This window comes from Danio rerio, chromosome 12 (assembly GCF_052040795.2).
Source record: "Danio rerio strain M-AB ecotype USA chromosome 12, GRCz13ab, whole genome shotgun sequence".
Lineage (NCBI taxonomy): Eukaryota > Metazoa > Chordata > Actinopteri > Cypriniformes > Danionidae > Danio > Danio rerio.
This window is the reverse complement of record NC_141032.1, coordinates 34,633,143-34,658,112: the sequence shown is the minus strand read 5'-3', so window position 1 is coordinate 34,658,112 and position 24,970 is coordinate 34,633,143. Positions and strand designations below refer to the sequence as shown.

Sequence of the window (24,970 nt, the reverse complement as noted above, 5' to 3'; positions counted from 1 at the left end):
CAAGAGCATTCACTGCATGACTTTTACATCCATGGTAACAGCGGTTTCTGATTGGTTGAGCTCCATTAAGGATTATATGTACAGTAGGTGTTACAAAGGTTTGAATGAAAAGCAACAAAACTGTTTAATCAATGTAGTACCAAACAACAAATGATGGATTACTGTTGTGATCACCAGCGATTTAGCGGCTGCATATCGCTGGAGAACTACAAACACACCACACTAACAAACTATATTGAACATATTGAATTTAAATATGAAATTGTATTTTGAATTGAAATATTCAGAGCTTAAATAAACAGCTATGTTAAGTTTCAGGACCTAAAATTACACACTTGACAATTCAAGTCATTAAAATGCAAGCAGTTGTTAATTCAATGTATAATTTTTTCTGTTACTGTAGTACTATTCAACAAGCTTTTTATATTAATACTTTTTGGCATTGATTTTGTTCCATACATTAGTTTATGTTAGTTAAGGTATTTACTAACATGAACAAACAATTAGTCAAACTTTTATTATATCTTTGTTAAGGTTACCTAAAGCTATTTAAGTTAAATATCATTAGTTCATGTTAGTTCTGGTACATTAACTAATATGAACCAACATGTATTTGGATGTTAATAAGACATTAGTAAAAGATACTACTAGATTATTCATACTAAGTTTATGTTAGTAAAGACATTACCTTATATTTGAATAACTCGTTTTCATACTAATTCCTGCCTATAGTAAACTTCCGTATTTATTTGATTTAATTTAACTGATTTAATTTATTTAATTTGATTAGTTTTATTTTACCAAAATATTTATTTTTATTTTATTTTGTTTTATTTTAAAATGTTTTTATTTTATTTTATTTTATTTTATTTTATTTTATAAAAATCTTTTCATTCTGTTCAATCTTTTTTTGCTTTTTTTGCAAAACAACATTCTACTAGCATAGTAAAGCCAAAACTAAAAGTCCTTCAGATTGTGAACACACGTGTCAAGCGGAGCTGCAGATGAAGTCAAATGAACACGCTCAGTGCTCAAACACACAGGACTGTGTTTTGCCATATAGATTTGTCATGGTAAAAAACGAATACAGCCATACCAGTCCTCCTCATAGGCCATGAATACTACTGCATTTTCCTTCAGAGCCTTAGTCATGGAGCATGACAGCAAAATAAACAAATAAACACATGGCTGAAGAAACCCTCTTTCACTGGCCCAGCCCGAACCCCTGGAGACGGGAGCTCTCCGGGGAAGATGATAAAGTGTGTGTTGTCAACTTCCAAAAAAAAAAAAAAAAAAAAAATGGAGGTCGGTCTTACAGGGGGGTCCACTGCGCTGTGGAAAGGTAGCCATATTAGCAGTCCAGAGGTGCAATTTCCTGCACTCTGAAGATTGACATCTGGCTACTATGTGCGGTTAATTGAACAAACTATAAATTAATGGGCGAGTCGGCTGATATTGCGCCTGTCACACACAGTTGGCATTGTAGGGGCTTTGGGACGGCACTAAATATAGGCATTATGGGCCCCATAAACATGCTTTAGCTTCGGACCTCCAAACTGTCAGGCGTCTGGCTGATTGATTTACTTGGCACTTCTGGCCTGACATAAATATAATGCCGAAAGCCCAGGAGGGGAAAATACGGCAATGTTTATTTTCTAGTTTGTTTACAAGGATCGGATTGTGCCACGATGAAATGTTTTGAAATTTAACTGCGGACTGAGCACAATAAATCACTTAGTATAATTGCCCCCGTTACATGCATCATTGGAAAAGTTAAACCATTAAACGACAAACCTTGTTAGGGTTTTTGTGAGAGATGCCGTGTGCTGTCTAGCCCACCCTGGTCCGCTCAGACGGCTGTACAGTGCTCCCTGTTTGGCCTCAGACAACATTCGACTTTTTCATGATTGCATTCGAGACTGGAGGCTTTTTTTCCATGGTGTTCAAGGTAAGAAACACCTGTTCTACTGTTGCCGAAGAGTCAGGGACTGAATATGCTATTGATTAATCCAAGGGCAGCGGGTGCAGATATTTTTAACAGATCTGTTCTTGATGCATTAATACTTAATAACTACACTCTGCTTGTCCCCAAAATAGTTTGGCACACTTGAGGTTTGTTCACTCCCAAAATGAAAGTTGGATCATCATTTATTCATCTTCGTGTCTTTCTAAAAACCAAACATGTTCGCCCTTTGATGATGAAGAAACAACATTTCTAAGCTTTGGGGCATAGTATTATTAAATACTTAATAAATATCATTAAAGTATAATACATTGAAAATAATGCTTCAAAGATGATTTCCTGGATTTACTAAATTTTTATGTTAAGTGGTTGTAAACTATTTATTTGGGCTAAAACAGACTAATTAAGTTGAACATTACTAAATTAAATTAGTTTGTTTAAATTCAACACATATACATTTAAATAATTTTTTTCAGTGTACACTCTCAGAAATAACGGTACAGGTGCTGTCACTATGGCATTACCTTTTTAAAAGATACATATTTGTACTCAAATAGTCCACATTGTTATCTAAAAGGTGCAAATTAGTACCTAAATGCACCTAAAAAGTACCTTTAAGGTACAATCATGTCTCTTTTGAAACGGTACCTGCCCCAGTGACAGCTCCTGTACCTTTATTGATGAGAGATTAGTCAGAATTTTTTATATGCTTTGTATATTGACCTATTTATAGTTTTAGTTAATAGTTGTTAGTTATGACACATTTGTTTCTTAATTTTATTTACTTTTTTATTTTGACAGTTATTTAAGTTCTATTTATTTCAAAACTACATGAAAAAATAAATGAATAAACAAAACAAAACTAAATGTTAATAAATAAATGATTAATATAATATAATATAATGTGACATTTTAAAACGCACAGACACACTGTTACAAAAACTAACTGTAAAAAAAATGTGAACTGTATGTCGAATGTAATGAAAAGTTTTAACAAAAGGGAGATCATACAAAATGCATGTTGTTTTTTATTTTGTACTGTCCTGAGTAAAATATTTTATCTTTTAAAATATGTGTACATATAGTTCACAAGACAAAACCATAACTGCTGCAATTATTAAAATATCATTTAAAACAGTGTGTGGTTACCAAAATAACAAAAACCATGCATATTGTATCACTCATATACAGTTAAAGTCAGAATAATTAGTCTCCCTTTGGATCTATCATTATTTTTTATTTCCCAAACCGATTCAGGAAATTTTCACAATATGACTGATAATATTTTTTCTTCTGGAGAAAGTCCTGTTTGTTTTATTTCGGCTAGAACAAAGCAGTTTTTAAATTTTTTAAAACCATTTTAAGATCAAAATTATTAGTTTTTAGTTTTAGTTTTTAGTTTATTACTTATTAGAAACGATTTATTAAAACTATTATGTTTAGAATTGGGTTGACAAAATCTTCTCTCTGTTTAACAGAAATTGGGGAAAATAAACGGGGGGCTAATAATTCTGACTTCAACTGTAAACAGATCTACTGTATATAATTGAATATTTGATTTATAGCAGTCCTTAGGGATTAAGATGAACCAATGAGTTTTTTTCTTTTTGGTTTGTTGAATTACAATTCAATGCTTATAGGCAAACAGGTGCCTATATTAAAAAGGAAACCATTTTCATCATACAAAAGAATCACATCAGAAGACTAAAAATAAATAGCTCTGCTGTATTCAAAATGTTTTGAAGCAACAAGGTTTTCGGTGACAAGACTTTCAATGGAGAAACAGACTTCTCTCAGATTTGATTAAAAGCAATATTTATACGTACGTATAAGCAGAAATTAAATCTGTTCATCACACAGAGCAATCATGTCTTTTCAAAAGAATTGAATTAAACCGCTCGTTCATTTGAATTTAATTTCTGATCTTTTTACAAATGTTCTGAAGCGCCAGCTAACAGACTTTAAATGGAGCGACAGAAATGTCTCAGATTTGATAAAAAAGGATCTTGATATGTTCTGAATGTAACAGAAATGGGGTTTGACTGACATGAGGATAAGTAAAGTGATGACTGAACTGAATTTAAGCCTTTAAAAATGTACGTCAATGACCATCATAATACATGTGTTAAATGATGTGACACCGCACAATGTTATTTCCAAAATATTACATAATGAGCACGATTTGCTCAGTCATTAGTGGTTATTACAGATGTCATTAGATGTTTAAAGCAGAATTATGAGTGCTTATGACAGCTGTCATGGAAAAGTTTATTCTAGTATTCCTACTTGGAAGCGATTATTACACGAGCCCCTAAAGCAAAGTGTCAAACCCTCACAGTGGCTCCGTCTGTTTATCGTCAGCTTCTTTCTAAACAGCTTGTCCAATTACAGAGCATCTGCTTTTGGTCACCACATCTAAACAGGAGTGTGTGACGCAAGAAAAACCTTTTGATGGTGATAATAACCACGCGTCTATTCCTAAGGGATGAAGATGTTTTGATAAGCAAGCCACAAAGATGTCCATAGCGAGAGTTTGTCTTTCTTTAAAAGTTTTTATCAATAGTTTACATTTTACATGTATATATTTTTAGTTTTCTTTTTAAAATTGTAGTATTTTTTTGTGTAGTTTTAAATTCATTGCTTTTATTTAATTATGCTTATACAGTTTTTTGTATACATTTTTTTGCTTTCAAATATTACATTCAACTTGTATTTACAATACAAAAATGTAAAATATCATTTTATTTAAAAAGCTAAATTAGTTATTTTGTACATGTAGTTTTTTATATATATAATGATACTTCTGTACAAATATTTTCAAAAATGTCAAACATATATATTAATAAATATTTCACAAAAAAATCTATCTATCTATCTAGATGGATGAATATCTATCTACTGCATCTATCTATCTATCCATCTGGATGTATCTATTTATCTGGATGAACGGATGTCTGTTTGTCTATCTGTCTGTCTGTCTGTCTGTCTGTCTATCTATCTATCTATCTATCTACTGTATCTATCTGTCTGTCTGTCTCTCTGTCTGTCCGTCCGTCCGTCCGTCCGTTTGGATGGATGGATGGAACCAAGGATGGAATAGTTAAAGCTTTGAATGAATGGATGGATGGATAGATAGATAGATGGAAAAGTCAACCAATTGTGGATGAATGGATTTTAACTTTTTCATTCTTGGTTTCATCCATGCATCCATCCATCCATACCATTTATGTATAGAACCAAGGATGGAATAGTTAAAGACTTGAATTGAATAGTTAAAGACTTGGATGGAATAGTTTAAGTCTTGGATGGATAGATGGAAAGATGGATATCCATCTATCTGGATGGATGGATGGATAGATATATTTTCCAATTAGATTATACACCATATATACTGAATATACACATATACGTGCGCAAAAACGCACACACATGCACACACATGCACACACATGCATGCACACACATGCACACACACGCGCACACACACGCGCGCACACACACACACACACACACACACACACACACACACACACACACACACACACACCATGCATAATATATTGTACATTTGACAAAATAAGTAGACAGCTTTGTATTCCATCAAAATGTGCAGCTACTGTAGGACGATGGAAAACTACAGTCACAGTGAAATTGCTTTGAAGAAGAACTACAACTAGATTAAGTACTAAAAATACTCCTGTCAAATTAAAATGTGAAATTTGAAGAATCATTCAGCGGCTCTTTAACAAGGAAACACTTGAGAAAGCCCTTTAGACAAGAAGCTCTTAGAGGAATTGACTGTTTAAAGTATGCGCTTGTTAAATATGCAGACTCACAGTGAGGGCTCTCCTTCCCTCCAGCTTTAAGCAACAGTTTGGCGATGGGAACGTTATTGGTCATGATGGAGATGTCAAGAGGCGTCAGGCCTTCACTATTGGGGGTGTTCAGGTCCAGTTCATCAGCTGTGTACTGAAACAGCAGGATCTGAACGGCATCCAGATCCTGCTGTTCAACAGCCTCGAACAGAGCCTCGCTGCTCTGGATGTTCTGTGAGGAAAAAGACACAGGTTAAAAATGAGCACACGAGATAACTTCAACAGTCAATTAGCTGACACTTTTATTACAGTGATTCGTACAGTGATTGCATCTTTACACTATTACATATTAGTGAATGATTACAGTGATTTGCAGATTTACAGGAACAGTCCTAATAGTGCAACATGTTTTAAAGGATCCGTGAAATTAAAATACATAACTTAATATGTTTGTTTCGTTCTGTTAGTTTAATGGACATCTATGGACTAGTGTGCTTCAAAACAGTGACCAAATTCACATTTAGAAAAATATAAAACTGACATAAACCTTCAAAAGGCTGCACTTTGTCATTTCCGCCTAAATCGATTAGGGATGTAACAATATTGTAAATACCATCATACCGCAATAGTAATTTTTTTCAATATTACCGTAGGCGAATGACTCAATAAAACTATATTTCTGAGAAAAGTTTGCTTAGGCGAATGAAGCGAATGGGAGGTAGCGGGAACTACAATCCCATCAGCCTAGACGTGGCCATCATCCTTTGCGGTCTGTTGTCACTACAGATCCAGTAATGCAGAAATGGAGTGTGTTGCTAGTAGGGGGGAAGAAAAAGAGTTGGAAATGATCAAACCTAAAGCGGGTTTTAAATCGGATGTGTGGAAGCATTTCGATTTCTTTCTAAAAAAATATGAAAAAGGAGAAAAGGTGACAGATAAAGAAAAAAACAGTATGCAGGCATTGCCAGACTGTGGTGAAATATAAGTCGGGGAATACGACTAAAAACAGTCATGGGGACTGCAGAACACAGCACACTTGTTAGATTGATGCAGACATTGACTTGTACCGCAGAGAGACCTCTATCCTACTCATGGCTTGTCCTCTCAAGTGGTGGAAAGACAATGCACAACGTTACCCACTGCTTTCAATCTTGGCTAAATCATATCTCTCTGTCCCAGAAACCTCAGTCCCAAATGAGAGGTTTTTTTTTTCTGTTGCAGGGTACATGCCCAGAGATCCCAGCTTTTAACAGATAGTTTATGATAATTTTCCTTAAAAAATCCATCTTTATCTAAGTGAGTGTGTGATTAAATGTTGAATGTGATGAGTTTTCAACAACACTAAATTGAAACTTTATATTTTTTTTATGGTTTAATAGTTTTTTGTTTTGATGAAGAAAATTGAAGCTCCTGTTTCGAAACTTACAGATAGATGGCTAATTTGTATGTCATTGATATGTTCAGTGCTAAGATAAATAAACACTTTTGGCACTTTTTTCGAGTCTTTTCATTAGTTTTGTTTTTCCTGTAAATTATTCAATAAATACCGAACCGTGCCATTCATACCGAGGTATTATCGTACCGTGAAATTCTGATACCGTTACAGCCCTAAAATCGATCAATTATTTTTTCACGTCACCTTATACTTTAGTTTCTCATCAAATCTTGACCAATCAAATGCTCTCTAGAAGGGCTGCACACACACACACACACACACACACATACATACATATATATATGTATGTATGTATATATATATATATATATATATATATATATATATATATATATATATATATATATATATATATATATATATATATATATATATATATATATATATATATATATATATATATATATATATATAATTTTTTTGGTGTCTTTTTCTTTTCATTAAATGCTTATTTGTATTGGTCCTTTAAAGGTCATATATTAACTGAACTTGAGTGTTGAGTGTGAGATGCTGTGCATACTAATGAAGAATTTTTGAATCAACTTCCTGCCAGCAGAAAACTGAACACACAATATGTGCTGAGAAAGTCTTATGTTGTGCAGAGAATTCTTAGTAAAAGAGGACATACAGCATGCAGCCAATGGAGGACTGGAGAATGATTGACAATTGAGTCATTTGCTAATATGTTAAACCTTGAAGAATAACCTCTCCTGACCTTTTTTATTGAACACGCATGGAATTGATTGATTATTCTAACACATTTGTGACCTTAACGATGATTAATTTTATTGAATTATTTTTGTTTTTTATCATTTAATTACTGCACAGAACTTGTATATTGTTAAACTTAGGAAAGCAATAAAACACTTTATTGCAATTGTATATTTCTCTTGACGGGTATTTATAGATAGTTATGCATTTTAAAACACATGCAAATAGCACAGACCACATTGAAAATACGTCGGGGGACCCTAAAAAGTTTATAGATTGTTTATTAGACTTTATGGAGATTCAAATAGTAAACATTAATTCAACAATCTCTGACTAAACAAGTGCATGAAAATACAACACATGCACATACAGAAATGCACTGCAAATAGCACAGACCACAACCAAAATGTGTTAGGGGACCCCAAAAAGTTTAGAGATTGTTTATTAGATTTTATGGAAATGCACTCGCAATTCAGAATGATCCCAATCGATATAACATTATAAATTCTATCCAAATAGATATATCTGGTGAAATTGTATTCATATTACAATATATATTGCAAACTGATTATTAATAGCAACCTGAACATATATTCATATATTGTAACATATACACTTGTAATCATGCTTATGTATCTGCACACTACTGATTATTAATAGCAACCGGTACATATATTCATATATTATAACATATACACTTGTAATCATGCTTATGTATATACACACTACTGATTATTAATAGCAACCGGTACATATATTCATATATTGTAACATATACACTTGTAATCATGCTTATGTATCTGCACACTACTGATTATTAATAGCAACCTGTATATATATTCATATATTATAACATATACACTTGTAATCATACTTATGTATCTGCACACTACTGATAATAATAGCAACCTGCACATATATTCATATATTGTAAATCTGTTAATAGCAAATCTAACCTGTATATATTGTTCATAGTACATCCATGTAAATATCACTATAGTTTTTCTATAACTGCACTTTATAACTTATACCTGTATCCTGCACTTGCTGCTATTGCACTGCTGGTTAGACCTAAACTGCATTTCGTTGCATTGTACTTGTACATGTGTAATGACAATAAAGTTGAATCTAATCTAATCTAAAAAATAAAATAAAAATAATGCAATGTTAATTTTTTTCCAAAATCATGCAGCCTTACTCTCTAGTTTCTGACATGTCCCGCCCCCATCAAGACGATTCACATTTGCTTTTCATTTGATGCGCTTGAGCTCAACCAATCTCTGGAAGACGTGTGATAAAAACAAAATGCTATAAAGGGAGAAGCTACTTTGTCCCACCCTCTGTGTAAAAAACAATTGAAAGTTTAGATGCAAAAACCTCTAAATGCCATCTGAAATTTTCTTCTAAAATTAGTATTTTTATTAGGCTCTTGTGTGTATGTTCAGTAATATAATAATAATATAATTTTATGGCAAAGAGTGAGTCCTTTTCTTTTTTTAAAAAAAAAAGTAAAATATCTCAACATAAATAAAGGAGGCTGAGATAAATGTTCGTTTTTGAGGGAAATTTCAGACGCCACTTAGTGGTTTTTGTATCTGAACTCTTCAATTCATACTGAAGCCAATCATCCTAAGCTCCACATTCACAGAAGATTGATGCCTGGTTCTACATCTCTGCATGTTTAGCTCCGCCCACCAATGAGATCAATTGGTGGATCAATACCAAGAGAGTCTATCCAGAAACCAAAGAATAATCCTACAGATGCCAACATTAGGAAAGTGGATGAACTTTTGTTGAGTGGAAAAATTTGGCTGGTTGTTAACATAATTTTAATAAATAATAATTTACAAAGGAGACACAGTTTGATGGTTGTTTATTAGAAAGATTGAAAGTAGGACACAATATTTCCTACCGCACCCCTGAGAAAAAACTGTTCAGTGCCAGAGGATTATCAAACTGGGGGCCTTTTTTGGTACCTTAAATTTCTTAGTTGCATACTTTAAGTGTTAAATATTTTTATTCTTATTATTGTTATTATTATTATTATTATTATTATTCTCTTTCTCTCTCTCTGTGGTATTGTGTTTTTGGTAAAGTAAAAAAAAATGTAAAAAAAGTTTTTTTTATACAATATGATTTGTTTTACATGTGAAAATAAAACTGGAGGAAAAAAGAAAGAATGTAAGACAATGCTGCGCCAACTATATTTTGAGTAACCTTTTTGTTGCTAATATCTGTTATTACAGATTATATTTATGCAATTTTATGCAACATAAATCACATTAGCGTCAACCTGTGAAAGATTAAGGCTGTAAAACACATATGCTGTCCTTTGCAATTTCTGAAAATGAATATTCAAAGTGGTGGCCAATCAAGGCAGTCTATAATCAGACACGCCTATTCAATCAGTGTGTTTTAATGAAGAGGACAAGACATGGCCAGAAAAGAGTGCATTGCTTCTAAAGTATATGTTATATGTAAGAATCTTGATATTAGCGGAGCACAAAGAACAGTACAAAATAAAAACAAATGGCAGTTCAAGCTAGAAAAACTTGGGTATAACATATTTCTTTGTCAAGTTCTTTTAAAATATATATAATGATAACACTTTAAAATAAGGCTTCATTAGGTAATTAATTAAGTTAATTGAAACTAATTAATGCATGAACGTGTCCAATACATTAATTACAAACTTTATTAAACTTTGTTGTTGTTAGATAATAAAAATAAATGTATTTATTGTTAATACATGCACAGTGCATTAACTAACATCAACAAGCACAACTTTGGATTTTAATAATGCATTAATAAATTGTTGAAGTACGAATAATACATTATGTGCATTGTGCAAGATTGTTCAAACTTAATATATTTTAGCAAATACATTAAGTATTATCTAATGGGCCATTATTTTATGTGTCACATTATCACTTTGATGCTGAAATGAATATGATGCATTAAAAGTGCCATCAAGGCTTTCACACTTTTCCATTTCAGATGAATGCTGTAAATCAAAGAATCTTAAAAAAAATAATAAATGTCAGTTTACACTGAAATATTAAGTAGACCAGCTGTTTCCAACTTTAAAACAAAATGTTTCTTGAGCACCAAATGGTGGACATGTGACATAAAAGTCTGCTGTAACAGCTGCTGTAAACTCTGCTTTAGCATCACGAGAATACATTACATTTTATAATACATTTCATATTTTAATATAATAGTTTGACAGTTGAAGTCAGAATTATTAATAATAATTTATTGTATAACAATGTTTTTTTCTGTAGACTATCGAAATATAAAAAATAGCTTACCTTAAAATGTTTTTTTTTAAAAACAGCTTTTATTCTAGTCTAAATAAAACAAATAAGACTTTCTCCAGAAGAAAAAATATTAACAGACATACTGTGAAAATTTCCTTGCTCTGTTAAACATCATTTGGGAAATATTTAAAAAAAGAGTAATTATTATTTTAGTAATCCTACTAGCCATAGTTATAAAACTTTTTTTAATAAGACAGTATTGATATTTCAATGTTAAGAAAATTAAATAAACAAAAGTAGTTTATAAATTCAAACAGGGATTTAACAGATTAAAGTTAACATAAAAGTGTGATTCATAGATTAATGGCCAATTTTATCCACTGTCCATATTGCAGCAAAGGTTTCAAACCATTTGAATCATTTCAAACACAAGGAGATGTGTGTGAAAAAAGCTCTATTCAGACCTCTGAAAAAATTGTCATGTCTTAGTGTACAAAACACCCATTTTTACATTTATCAGTAACTGGGTCAGTGCATTGGCTCTAAAACGTTAGTTTATTAAAAATGAAATATTTGTTTGTTTTTTTTTTCTTACCCTCCACTTGTTCTAAACCTGCTTGGGTTTCTTTTCTCTGTTCACTACAAAGGAAAAATATCTGAAGAATAATAGAAAGCAGCAGAACACTGTGGATGTCCATTGCTAATACAGGCCCGTCAGCCTGGTGAAGGAAGGAGTGGTTCTTATTATAGGTCTCATTTTCTATTTAATTATGAGATTTAAATACATTTTAAGCACTATTTTTAGCTTGATTCGCTTGCTGGATATTCATCATAATCAGACTTTTTGATGTACCAAAAATATTTACGAAAGATTTAGAATAAAGAAATCTGAAAATAATGCTGATTTTTAAAATACAAATCTATTACATCATATTTCATAAAAAAAGTAAATATATATATATAAATCAGCGTTATATTAAAAACAAGCCTATTTCCATTTATTAGGCAAATTATTATTTGAAATTAATTGCTTATTTGAAATATAATAATAATAATAATAATAATAATAATAATAATAATAATAATAATAATAATAATAATAATAATGTAGAGTTTTACAATTTTTCCAACTTCTCTTGTAAAAAAAATATAACATTTGAAAAATTCATGGATGACAACAATAGCTAAATTAATATTTAAATGAATTTATTATGGGCTGATTTGGGTACTTCACATCTTTTTATTGCTCATTTTTTGTTTCAAGAATAAGGTCCAAGATCTAGAATAAAAGTGACCTGTAAAAGGTTTTCTCTATTTAAAAACAATACAGTAGCGAAAGATGACTTCACTTATGACAAAAGTATATTTTGTAGCACCTGGATGTTGGACTCATTAAAAATAATTTTTGCATAAAAAAAGCCTTTTCGATGGGAATTTCCACTTAAAATAAGGGCATAGCAGTCAAAATAGGACAAATGAGCTCATGTTTGGAGCAAACTCTGGACATTGTCAGTGAGGGGTGGGCCTTTTTAAACCACCTGTACTCCCCTTGCTATGGGTCTATCCATCATTCTTCAAAATATCTCCTTTTATATTCAACAGAAAGAAAAGAATGAAAAATCTGTCATTTTTCACTCACCCTCCACTAAACCAATTTTTTCCTGTTCAATAAAAAAGAAAAACATATCTGAAGAATGATGGAAAGCAGCAGAACACTGTGGATGTCCATTGCTACTAGTAAACCATTCTTCATAATATCTCCTTTTATATTCAACAGAAAAAAAAGAAAATTCTGTCATTTTTTAGTCATCCTCCACTTGTTCTAAACCTGTTCGGGTTTCTTTTTTTTTTTCTTTAATGCAAAGGAAAAATACCTGAAGAATGATGGAAAGCAGAAGAACACTGTTGATGTCCATTGCTAATAGTCCATCATTCTTCAAAATATCTCCTTTCATATCTAGAAAAGATAAAAATCTGTGGTTTTTTACTCACCCTCCACTTGTTCTAAACCTGTTTGAATTTTTTTTTTCCTGTTCATTACAAAAGAAAATTATCTGAAGAATGATGGAAAGCAGCAGAACACGATATCCATTGTCCATCATTCTTCAAAATATCTCTTTTTATATTCAACTGAAAAAAGAAAACGATAAAGGTTCCCTTTAAAGTGACCCCAGCCATTAATAAAACATCAAAAGACAGAGAAAATCAGTCAGGGCTCTTGACTTGACCAATCTATTGAGTCTATTTAGTTGTTGTGGGAGAATCGTGATCTCCATTTAAAAAATCATCCACAATCGTGATCTTCATTTCTCAAATGAAGCAGAATCGTGCAGCTCTACTTACAAATGCTTCTAGTAACCAGGAACGAACAAATGACCAATTACACCTTTTAAATCTCCATAGATTTTCACCTACAGCACAATTAGCACAGACAACAGAAAATAGGGCACAGATTGCCCATGGATGATTGCTCATGGGTTTGACGCACAGCCTTTCAGTTACCAGTACAGATCTGTAACCAGCAGAAATGACAACAACCCCAAACAATAAAGAGATAAAAACTAAATAGGTGTTTTAAAAGCAAATATTAAGCATAAAATAATCACAGCCACACTAGTTGAGCTTCTCTTTAATGGTGAGTTGGATCCCTGTATGAAAGTGCACAGAGACGGCGAGGGTTTGGGATGTATTCAGGCACTTGAGTCAACAAGATGATTATCAGATCTAGCTGTACATAATCAGTGACATTTGTGAAACTTCAGAGAGCAAGGAACAGCGCTGACGGCCTCATGAGCACCCAAAATGTCATTCCAGCTGGAAATATGCCAACTGTAAGGTCAAGTGAATGTTAACATCAATCAATTCTACTTTGTATAAATGTAAATGATGGCTAATGTCAGCTTTTTATTACAAAGAAACCCTGCATTATTGACCATTAGGATATTTATAAAGAACCCATATTAAGCAATTTATGCTTTCTTATTTAATTCAGATCTCCTAAAATAGGTTTACATCTATTTAAAGGACCTATTTAAAGCTTCTTTTCACATATTGTCTGTAATAAAGCATGGTTATGCAAACAGTAATAAACATATCAATCCAATTTCATTCTTTCAGAAGTTCAAAGATAGAAACTGACTTCTTCTTTTGGTATGCAATAAATCCATTTGACATGCACTTTGATCTCTGAATCATCAGCTACAGTATATTACAGAACACATAACCTGGACTGAACCTGGAAAAATATTTTAAAATAATTTTCCAAATGATGTTTAACAGAGCAAGGACATTTCCACTGTATGTCTGATAATATTTTGTCTTCTGGAGAAAGTCTTATTTGTTTTATTTCAACTAGGATCAAAGCAGTTTTTAATTTTTTAAACACAATTTTAGGGACAAAATTATTAGCCCCTTTAAGCTATATTTTTTCTCAATAATCTACAGAACAAACCACTGTTATACAATAACTTGCCTAATTACCCAAACCTGCCTAGGTAACCTAATTAACTTAGTTAAGCCTTTAAATGTCACTTTAAGCTGTATAGATGTGTCTTGAAAAACACCTAGTAAAATATTATTTACTGTCATCATGGCAAAGATAAAATAAATCAGTTATTAGAGATGAGTTATTAAAACTATTATGTTTAGAAATGTGTTGAAAAGATTTGCTCTCCGTTAAACAGAAATTGGGAAAAAATAAACAAGCGGTCTAAAAATTTAGGGGGGCTAATAATTCTGACTTCAACGGTATTTTTTCGATCACACTTTAATTGTAATGTACAATTTAGGCTATTAACAAACCATTAGCAAACTATTGACTAAGACGTTAGCTAAATAAACTACTAATTAGCAGCTTAAAAATAGGTAGAAAGGTGGTAGTTCTAAATAGTAGAATATAAACAGTTAATGTCTTAGTAATAGGCAGGTAATAAGCCAGTATTAAATTGTGTGAATTGTTACTCAAACTAAAATGTTAAAATTTTTTCAATTAAATGAAATAATGTGATTAATAAATAATGTTTATTATTGTTTATAATCTTTATGCTTCAAAAGAGAACTAAACATTGTTGCTAGTTTGCCTTACAAGGAATGTTTCTCTGTTGTTTTTATTTCTCTCATAGTGAATAACAAAAATGCAATTAGTTTATAACCGTAAACAGCACTGGTGTTTTCAGCAGCACTAACAAACAGGAAAAATACTGCGCCATGAAGGATCCACTTAAAAGGCGATTTTAAGGACTTGCCATGGATTTACTTTGGTACCAGTAACTGCATAATGATATCGTTCCACGGTTTACATATTAATTTGACTATATTATTAAAGATGCAGTAAATTATCCAAATGTATTTATAATACATAAGAATAAAAATGTTCATCCGATTAAAATTTGATGGGACAACAATTCCCATAATTCTAAGTAGCCCAAAGATTTGTATATCTGCGCAGCCGTTCATGCAGATCTGTTGTTTGCACATGAACAATAGAGAGAGAGCGGTAAAAACAAATGCTGAATCAAAACTTTACATTTTAATTCAGTCTAAAATAGCATTTAAGTATGGCTTAGTAGTAAGTGAAATTCCTGCATGCCACCGGCCAAGGACTAAGCATACAGTGGTCGCGTTAGGACAAAGTGAGTGAGAGAATGAAATAAGCGATTTTTGGATGCATGAAATATTGCACATTATGAAAAGCTCTGTTTGCTACACAACTAAAACATGATAAATATAATACAGTTTTTTGTTCAGAATTGTAGTATTATAAAGTTCTATAAAGTCTTCTAACTGACAAATGACATGAACTAGTGGGTTGTCTAATGTCATCTTTAATGTGCGTGTTCGTGATTTCAGGAAGCGTGGCTTTGGATGGCAGGGAGGGGAGTTACAGTATGTTTCAAACATATTATGCTAACGGATAGCATTTAGGCAGAACACCTACTGCACCTTTAATGTACCCTGTTTAAAATGTGTTTATGGAAATATAGAATATGTGTGTTGTTGTTGAGCATTTGTGTTTAGACAATGTATTCAGACTAGTGTTTTCAGATAATTATCAGAGATCTGAAAGTGCACACAGCTGCACTTCAGCATGGTAATGAGCTGCTATTTGTGGTTTTTCCTATGATTGTGCCCCCATAATGTTTGATTGTGGATTACAATGTTTAGAATATTTACATACAGTTTTACAGATGTTTTGTTCTCTGAAAATACAGCTAAATATGCATTGTGTCCTACAGAACAAACCATTCTTATACAATAACTTGCCTAACCTAAGCTTGCCTAACCTAACAGGCAATAACCTGCCTAGTTAACCTAATGAACCTAGTTAAGCCTTTAAATGTCACTTTAAGTTGTATGGAAGTGTCTTAAAAAATTATCTAGTAAAATATTATTTACTGTCATCATAGCAAAGATAAAATAAATCAGTTATTAGAAACAAGTTATTAAAACTATTACCTTTAGAAATGTGTTGAAAAAATCTTCTCTCCATTAAACAAAAATTGAAGAAAAAAAAACATGCGGGCTATTAATTCTGGAGGGGCTAATAATTCTGACTTAATTCTGACAACTGTATAAATATATATAAACCCCTATTTAAGTTTAAAGTTGAAAGGATTATATATAGGGATTTAACAGATCAACGTTAACATACAAGTGCTATCCATAGACTCATAGATTAATGGCATTAAAACAAACTAATACATGTTTGATTAAACAGTTATATTCATTAAAATAAGAGTGCGGTCACAATCTTATTTTTTATAATCTTTAGAAATAGAAGCATAATTTAACAATATAACACAACACATATTTTACATAATCTTTTGGGTGTACTTATTTTTGCACTATGGCCTTGTTAGTTCCAGTTTGGGCTAATGTGCATAAATAAAAATCTTACTACCATCCTATTGAAAGTATTCATTTAAAATGTAGATGTAAAATGTGCCCTGTATTATTATAAATTTAATATAATATTTCATATTAGTGGAATCTGGTTGGCTTGTGTGTGTCATGTTCAGACATTAAAATAGTAGGTAAACATTAACTGCCAGCAAACATCAAATTATTGAGATTTGTGGATATAATTAATGATATGAGAAAATATGTAAAAATATTTTTGTGATTTTTTTTTCCCACCCAGCCCATAAAAGATAATACCCAGAAAAAGCACATAATATGGCCACTGTAAGCTGATGATAACTTGAAAAAATAATAACTTAAGATCATTCATTTTCCTTTGGCTTAGTAACTTATTAACCAGGGGTCGCCACAGCGGAATGAACCACCAACTATTCCAGCATTTGTTTTACACAGCGTATGCCCTTCCAGCCACAACCCAATACTGAGAAACACCCATACACTTTCACACAGACACTCATACACTAGGGCCAATTTAGTTAATGCAATTCCACATGTCTTTGGACTGTGACGGAAACCGGAGCACCTGGAGAAAACCCATGCAAACAAGGGGAGAACGTGCAAACTCCACACAGAAATGCCAACTGGTCCAGCCAGGACTAAAATCAGCAACTTCTTGCTGTGAGGCAACAGTGCTAACCACTGAGTCACTGTGCAGTCCTATGTAGCTTAAGATATATCAATCATTTATTTTATGTCCAAAATACTTACTGATACTTTGCGTATACGGTCGGATCGGCCGAAAAAGTAGGCATCCTCGAAGGATGAGTGGCTCCCTTTAAACTTCTCGGAGAGGTTCCGGTAGAGGCGTTTGGCAGCGCTGGGGGAGGCGGGACCAGCCCCCTTCTTGCTCTGCGTCAGCTGCAGGTTCTGCATCTGCTGGCTCATACTGATGGAGAAGTTCCTGTGGAAAGAGAACAGACATTTAGGTGTGAGGCCTGCTGCTTCAGTGCTGTCAAGGGCCTGCACTTGAAATAAATTCATAGCATGTGTTTCGCCATGTAACTTATGACTAATATCTGAGTCAGCAGAGTCTCGGTGACAGATGGCCACTGGATAGTCATTAATATGCTTCAGCTCCAGCAAAATAACTGCAGTGATGCAAAGGTATTTGATTTTTTAAGGAATCTTTTGGTATCTAGGATATCATTTAAAAAAAAAAAAGTTTTTCATTCAGCACTGATTATTTAAAAATGACAGAAATACATTTATAATAATGAATCCAAGAGACTTCCAAATAGTTCTAATTTAATGATCCTGGATCTTATGGTTAACTATTATGCATTATTGGCCAAAATTATCACAATGCTCTCCAATCCTAACAAACCATACATTAATGGAAAGCTTGATTGCTCTTATTTCAGATGATGTATGATTCTTAGTTTTGAATATTGGCACTTATAAATGTTTTTTTTTTTAAATCAAGAGCCCCATATAAGATTCCCAAAACATATAAATTCTATGTAAAACTAAAAAGTAAAACAAGGTATACCTTGAAATTATTCTGTCAACTTTTTAAAATATTAAATACTATAATATTTTAAAGGAAATATAAGTGTTGAGCTCATATCCATTAATAAGAATATGTGAATACCTCAATTTTGACAAAAATGTCTGATAGATCCTAATAATTCTAAGGTGACGAAATAAACGAATGATTATATCACCACATTTTAATGTTGTGTGATCCTACTATATATAGTCATAGCCCTATATTGGTATAACAGTTATTCTAAATTATGACAGTACTTAAAAATTATAGTTTTTACTGAATTTTTGATTTAAATAAATACTTTAAAAGAAATCCATAAAAATATGACAGGCTAATAGTCCTGTTTTCAAGAATATTCTTTATTCTTATATACACTCAATCTGAATTTTATACATTTTCAAACATATAACTGTTTTAATGTAATTTTTATCAGATATGTGTAGCTTTAATGAGCATTAGAAACTTTAACAGGCATAAATTGTTATTAAAGTTATTTTAAAATATAATATTTTGAAATAGAACTGTATTACTCTAGTTTTGCTGTAATAAATGCATATTTGGTGTGCGAAAGACATTTGGGGATAAATTGCACCAATTCAACATGTTGTTTTCAAGGCATTAATAGTCAATGACAGAACAAATTTTGCCCCCTCAGAAAAATAAATAAATAAAGCATAAATGAATATGTACATAAATTATTAATGAACATACTTTTTAAAAATACTTACTATAGGCACTCAATCTGAATTATACACATGTTTCAACACGTAACGGTTTTTACTGTAATTTCTACCAGATTTGTGTAGCTTTGACGAGCATTAGGAACTGTAACAGGCATAAACGCCACAAGAGATTAAAAACAGATCTGACAAGTTAATTTTAAGCCATTACAAGTCAACGTCAAAACTAATATCGCTCAACAAACCGTAACAGACAATTGTATCACAGCAGGTTAACATAGTCTGGTTGTCAAGGAAATCCTCAGTGTTCTTATAATATCCAGGAAATCAATTAGGTCTGAACTAAAAATAAACCCAGACAATCAACAGCTACTACAGTATACGTTTAGTCTCCTAATTAAAAACATCTTGAATGAGCATAACATATTATTCATTCCTTATGGTGTGTAAAAACTGCATCAGTGTAACAATATACATTCAAAATCATACTAACTATAAAACACCCTTTGAAATTATTTTTTCATTTTTAAATATTTCCCAAATTATGTTTAACAAAGCAAGGAAATTTTCACAGTATGTCTAATAATATTTTTTATTCTGGAGAAAGTCTTATTTGTTTTATTTTGGCTCGAATAAAAGCTGTTTTTTATTTTTAAACACCATTTTAAGGTCATTTTAAGCTATATTTTTGTCAGATAGTCTACAGAACAAACCATCGATATACAATAACTTGCCTAATTACCCTAACCTGCCTAGTTAACCTAATTAACCTAGTTAAGCCTTTAAATGTCACTTTAAGCTGTATAGAAGTGTCTTGAAAAATATCTAATCAAGCATTTTTTACTGTCATCACAGCAAAGATGTTAATAAAAATGAAATGAGTTATTAAAACTGAAATGTGTTGAAAAAATCTTCTCTCCGTTAAACAGAAATTGGGGAAAAAATAAACAGGGGGGCTAATATTTCAGGGATTTATAATTCTGACTTCAACAGTATAATGCACTAAAAAAAACTGTTTACAGTAAATGGTTGCAAACAATGTATGTGGGCCTGACTGTAAATAAATAAATTGGGTTGAAAATTACTAAATTTAATTTGTTTAAAATCAGCCCATATAAATAGCTTGCATCCACTTAGCTTAAAAAGATCACTAAATCCAATGAATGTTTTTTATTGTGTGATCTTTAAGTTTAGCACAGGATTACAGATGATTATAAGCACTTTTATCAGCGTATAACCAATGTACTGTACAATACTTCTCATAATTGAGTACACCCCATTTTGAAAAGGAATATTTGTATCCATATCTCAGTGAATATAGTCAATGTATTTAGGTGCATTTGAACAAAATAGATTTATTAAACAAATATATTTAATAAAATAATATTTTATTCAGCAATCATATTTAGAAATTAAAAGATAATACAATTAAATTCAAGCAAAATATTGCATTACAACCTACAAAATGTTAAGTAATTTTTTCTAATTTTTGCTTCTCTTGATTTTTCCTCTTATTTAAAATTGTATTTAATATTTTTCTATAACATATACATTTGGGTGTACTCGTTTAGACTGCATAAGTTATTTTATTAGATAAGCTCCAGATTTAGCTTCAGTACAGACTAATCTAATGTACATGCACAAATATAACATTGTATAGCTTCCTAATAAAAATATGAATTTAAAAGAAAGATTTGTGAGGGGTGTACTGATATATGCTGAGCATTATTTATACATAGAAAGAGAAAAAAAAAAACAAGACATTCGCTATTTGTCCAAACATATCTGAACATGCATGAGAGCAAAAAAAGGCATGGACATATATAAGAAGAACTAGAATCCTTGGCTGCCCTTTACACATCTATATTCTTCAACCAAAAGAGACATCTAATTTGTCCCTAATTGACATTCTCCCTAAAAGCTCTGGAACTGCAGGTGTTCTGTGTGGTATTTCTCATCCCAGCGGTGTATAACCCTGTCAGACATGACATTTGTGCCCTGCACTTTTCCTTTTTTTGTGCGCAGTTTTGAGCATGCAAACACCCACTCAGAGCACTAATAATAATGCACTCGGTGCTGCCAGAGTAAAGCCTTTGACACTAGTGAGTATCGGAGCGCGTAAAGTAAGAGGTTGAATCTCTTGAAGGCGCTGCTCTAAGGTTATACCTTAAATCCAATTAAGCCAATCAACAACAGAAAAGGCAGCTGACTTCACCTGTAGAATGCAGCACTAGATGGAGGGGTGATGATGGGTAATTGTAGAAAAACAAAGTAGTAGTGAGTAAAAGAGATGCTCAACTCACCTGTCCAGACTCTGGGAGCTTCCAGCAGATCCAGAGAGGAGGAAAAGAGGTCTGAAATCCTTAATCAATGCCGCATCGCTCTGCCTCTGGTTGAGTCTCTGAGCCAGACGGGAGATCCTGCTCTCGGATCTGATGAGAGAGAGAAAGTCCGGTGAGGTGCTGCGGGACGCTTTGGGATTCAGGGCACGGGAAGAGGGAAAGGGTGGAAAGAGACACCTCTGCTCAGGAGTCGCCCGGAGTAGCAGGTGTTCACCGGAGCGCTCCTCTTTACGCGCATCTCGGCGCAGTGTTGGATGGCTAATGTGTGGAAAGAGGAGAGGAGATGGAGGAGGGGAGAGAGAGAGAGAGAGAGAAAGAGAGAGAGAGGGGGGCAATTCTGCAGGCGCTGTGATGAGCGACAGAGACAACAAAAGCACACAGGCGTTTAAAACGAGATTTGACTGAGCATGCTCAGAGTGAGAGCGATAGTGAGAGCGGGGAGAGGAGGAGAACCTGTTGTTCTTCTTCTCTCATAATCACTCCATTCTCCCTCTTATCTGCAGAAACAGGCATCTAATCCCTCAACACTACAACAGGCGGGCGTTCATGTGCTGGATCCACAGGTGATTCACATATAAGAGGTGTTAGTGGTGGGAAATATGACCAAAATTCTGGATCACGGTATGAGTAATGATATGTCATAATATTGAAAATATGAAAAAATATAGGACAGACATTGGGGGCAAAAATGTTTTTTCATGCACCTGTTCTGTCAAAAAAAGTCTTACAGAAAGAATATTTTTCTATTCATATTCTGTAGGTTTTAACATCTATCTATCTATCTATCTATCTATCTATCTATCTATCTATCTATCTATCTATCTATCTATCTATCTATCTATCTATCTACCTATCTACCTACCTACCTACCTACCTACCTACCTACCTACCTACCTACCTATCTATCTATCTATCTATCTATCTATCTATCTATCTATCTATCTATCTATCTATCTATCTATCTATCTACGATTAGCCCAAAGCCAGCCTATTTAAAGGGGTGGTTATTTTTTCTCAAGAAGTGAACCTTTGTGCAGATTTTCGAGGTTCAAATACTGCATTTTAGTGACATTTAAGCACAAATTTCTACATTATGATGCAATGAAAATTCTTCCTACATTTTAATCAACGTGCTTATCACACTATTTTTGTTGGCAAAAATGTTTGTTTATTTACAAATATGCATTTAAAGTTTTTAGAGTTTTATAAATAATGTAATGAGATTAGAATTTTAGAAACATGAAAAAATACATTTTTTAATGCTAATTTATTATCATCCATCCAAAAACATTTTTGCCCATTTAAATAATAAAAGCCTACTTTTATTGGTTATTCTTCCTAAAGCTTTCTTCTATTGGTTATTTTCCACAAAATAGGAATGCAAACTGTCAAAAATTTAACAAACGTTCAAATAGAGGGGCCAAATTCTGGACTTTGTCAAAGGGGGTGGGTCTTTTGAACCAAAAAAAAAAAAAGATAACAAATAATGGTCCATTAGTTGAGGTATTTAATAACATGAACAAACTATTAGTAATAAGGTTACTGCAGTAATTATTCATCTTTGTTAAAGTTATTTAAGCTAAAAGTTCGTGTTACTTCATAATAACTCATGGTGCATTAACAAGCCCAACTTTGGATTTTAATAATGCATTAGTTAATATTGAATTATGAATAATGAACAGTGTTGCCAGATACAACTGACTTTTTCCAGCCCAAATAACTGTGCAAAACCTGCCAAAATGCACAAAAAAAAAACGGCCAAAATATTAGATTAATATTTTATTTTGCAGTTTTTCATTCGCTTTGGTGCATTTCTTACAATAATATTTACATTTTCACAATAGTTAAAACATTTCTCTAAACAATTATTACAAACAGCAAAACCTAGATGATAACCTGCAAAAGTGTGTCACTTGCTCAAAATGGAGAGCTCATACCTCAAAAGCAAGTATTGACTGACATTGATGAAAGTGTCAGTGTCGCCAAGATGAAAAGTCCAGACACCATTGTTTATGAACAACAGTCAAATCGTTTTGTCATGTTTTCATTATATTACATTTCTTGCAATGCAAAAAAGTCTGGTTTTGATGACACTTGCTGAAAATGCTCAAGACAGCACTTTATACTATTTGCACAGCCAATAATGCCAAATTGCATTTAGTGAGGTGTCTTGAGTACAAGACATTGAATATGAATGTTTTATATTTTTACTGCATATGCTCTTTGCAATTCTAATTTATTCACAGCATTGTGCAAAAGAATAAATACACCCTTATTTACAACAAACATAAACTTCCTTTTGGTAGAGCTGTGCACAACTGTAAACAATATTGCAGTACTTATTGGAACTGAACCTAAAACATACATAGGTCTGCAAATCATTTATGAAATGGTTCGATTTAAGACATTTTTAGGAAAAAAAAGATTAGATTTTTTAAAATGAAATTAGCTTGCCAGATTTTGACAACTAGTTGAACATTCTTGTATGTAATGACTCAAGTAATGAAATGAAAATCTTCAACTATATTTTCCAAAAAAAAAATTTTTTTCAACATATGCTCATTCTGAAAACGGTGTCAATCAGTGCTTTGGAAAATATTATTGGTTGGGTTTAGGGAAAGAGGAGGGTGGGTCAGTCGATCTGTCAGTCAGTCAGTCATTTAATCAGTCAACAGCGGCCTCTGGTGGATTTATGTGAGAACAGCAAGCGAGAGAAATTTAATCTCAAAAAGAATACACAGCGGCCCTGGTGGATTCGTAAAAACTGTAAAAAAAAAAAAAAAAAAAAAAATTATAATAACACCACCTGGGATGTATTTGGCATTAGAAATGTATATAAAGGTATGTTTTCAGAATTAGCCTGTTTTTTTAATCATGACAGACAACTGGCTAATAAAATATGAATAATTAATATTACTACTGATAAGCCGTCCAGCTCCTGAATATTAATGAGGTTTTTCTTTTGCTCAAATTGATTAGCTTAAAGCAGAATGGTTGATAACATATGAATGTTAACCGATGGAATTGGTTTTGTTTATTATGCTCACTCACTCAGAAGCCTCAGTCTGACTTAGCCATGCCTACTTGCTACAAACCTTTATGGTTGGTATAGCTTCAATTTTCTGCTTTAAGCCCTGAGGTATCTATTTTAAGGCTTCACAGGAGAGCTGTTCCAAAAGGTAGGCAGTGTAATTATTATGATTATGTTTTCTCCCCTCTGGGTGCATTTTATATCGAGTCATCAGTGACTTCTTGGAAAACAGGTGGATCCACGGGTCAAAGTCCTCCACACCATCAATTTGTAGGTAATATAAATATCATGCGGGAATAACAAC

The 24,970-nt window shown here is 32.5% G+C and overlaps 1 protein-coding gene and 1 long non-coding RNA gene across 3 annotated transcripts in view; one reads left to right on the top strand and one right to left on the bottom strand.

Annotated features, from left to right (window-relative positions):
* The window catches only part of ankfn1a (ankyrin repeat and fibronectin type III domain containing 1a), a 196,629-nt gene that overhangs the window by 67,928 nt on the left and 103,731 nt on the right, over positions 1-24,970 (bottom strand). For both annotated transcript variants that reach the window (NM_001442680.1, XM_087274532.1), the window contains 3 exon segments: positions 5,800-6,010; positions 17,833-18,025; positions 21,597-21,725. In NM_001442680.1, coding sequence (NP_001429609.1) covers positions 5,800-6,010; positions 17,833-18,025; positions 21,597-21,725 — 533 coding nt within the window.
* On the top strand, positions 1,816-24,431 carry LOC147841438 (uncharacterized). Its single transcript, XR_015504331.1, has 2 exons — positions 1,816-1,948; positions 22,139-24,431. It is a non-coding gene; the product is annotated as an uncharacterized LOC147841438 (long non-coding RNA).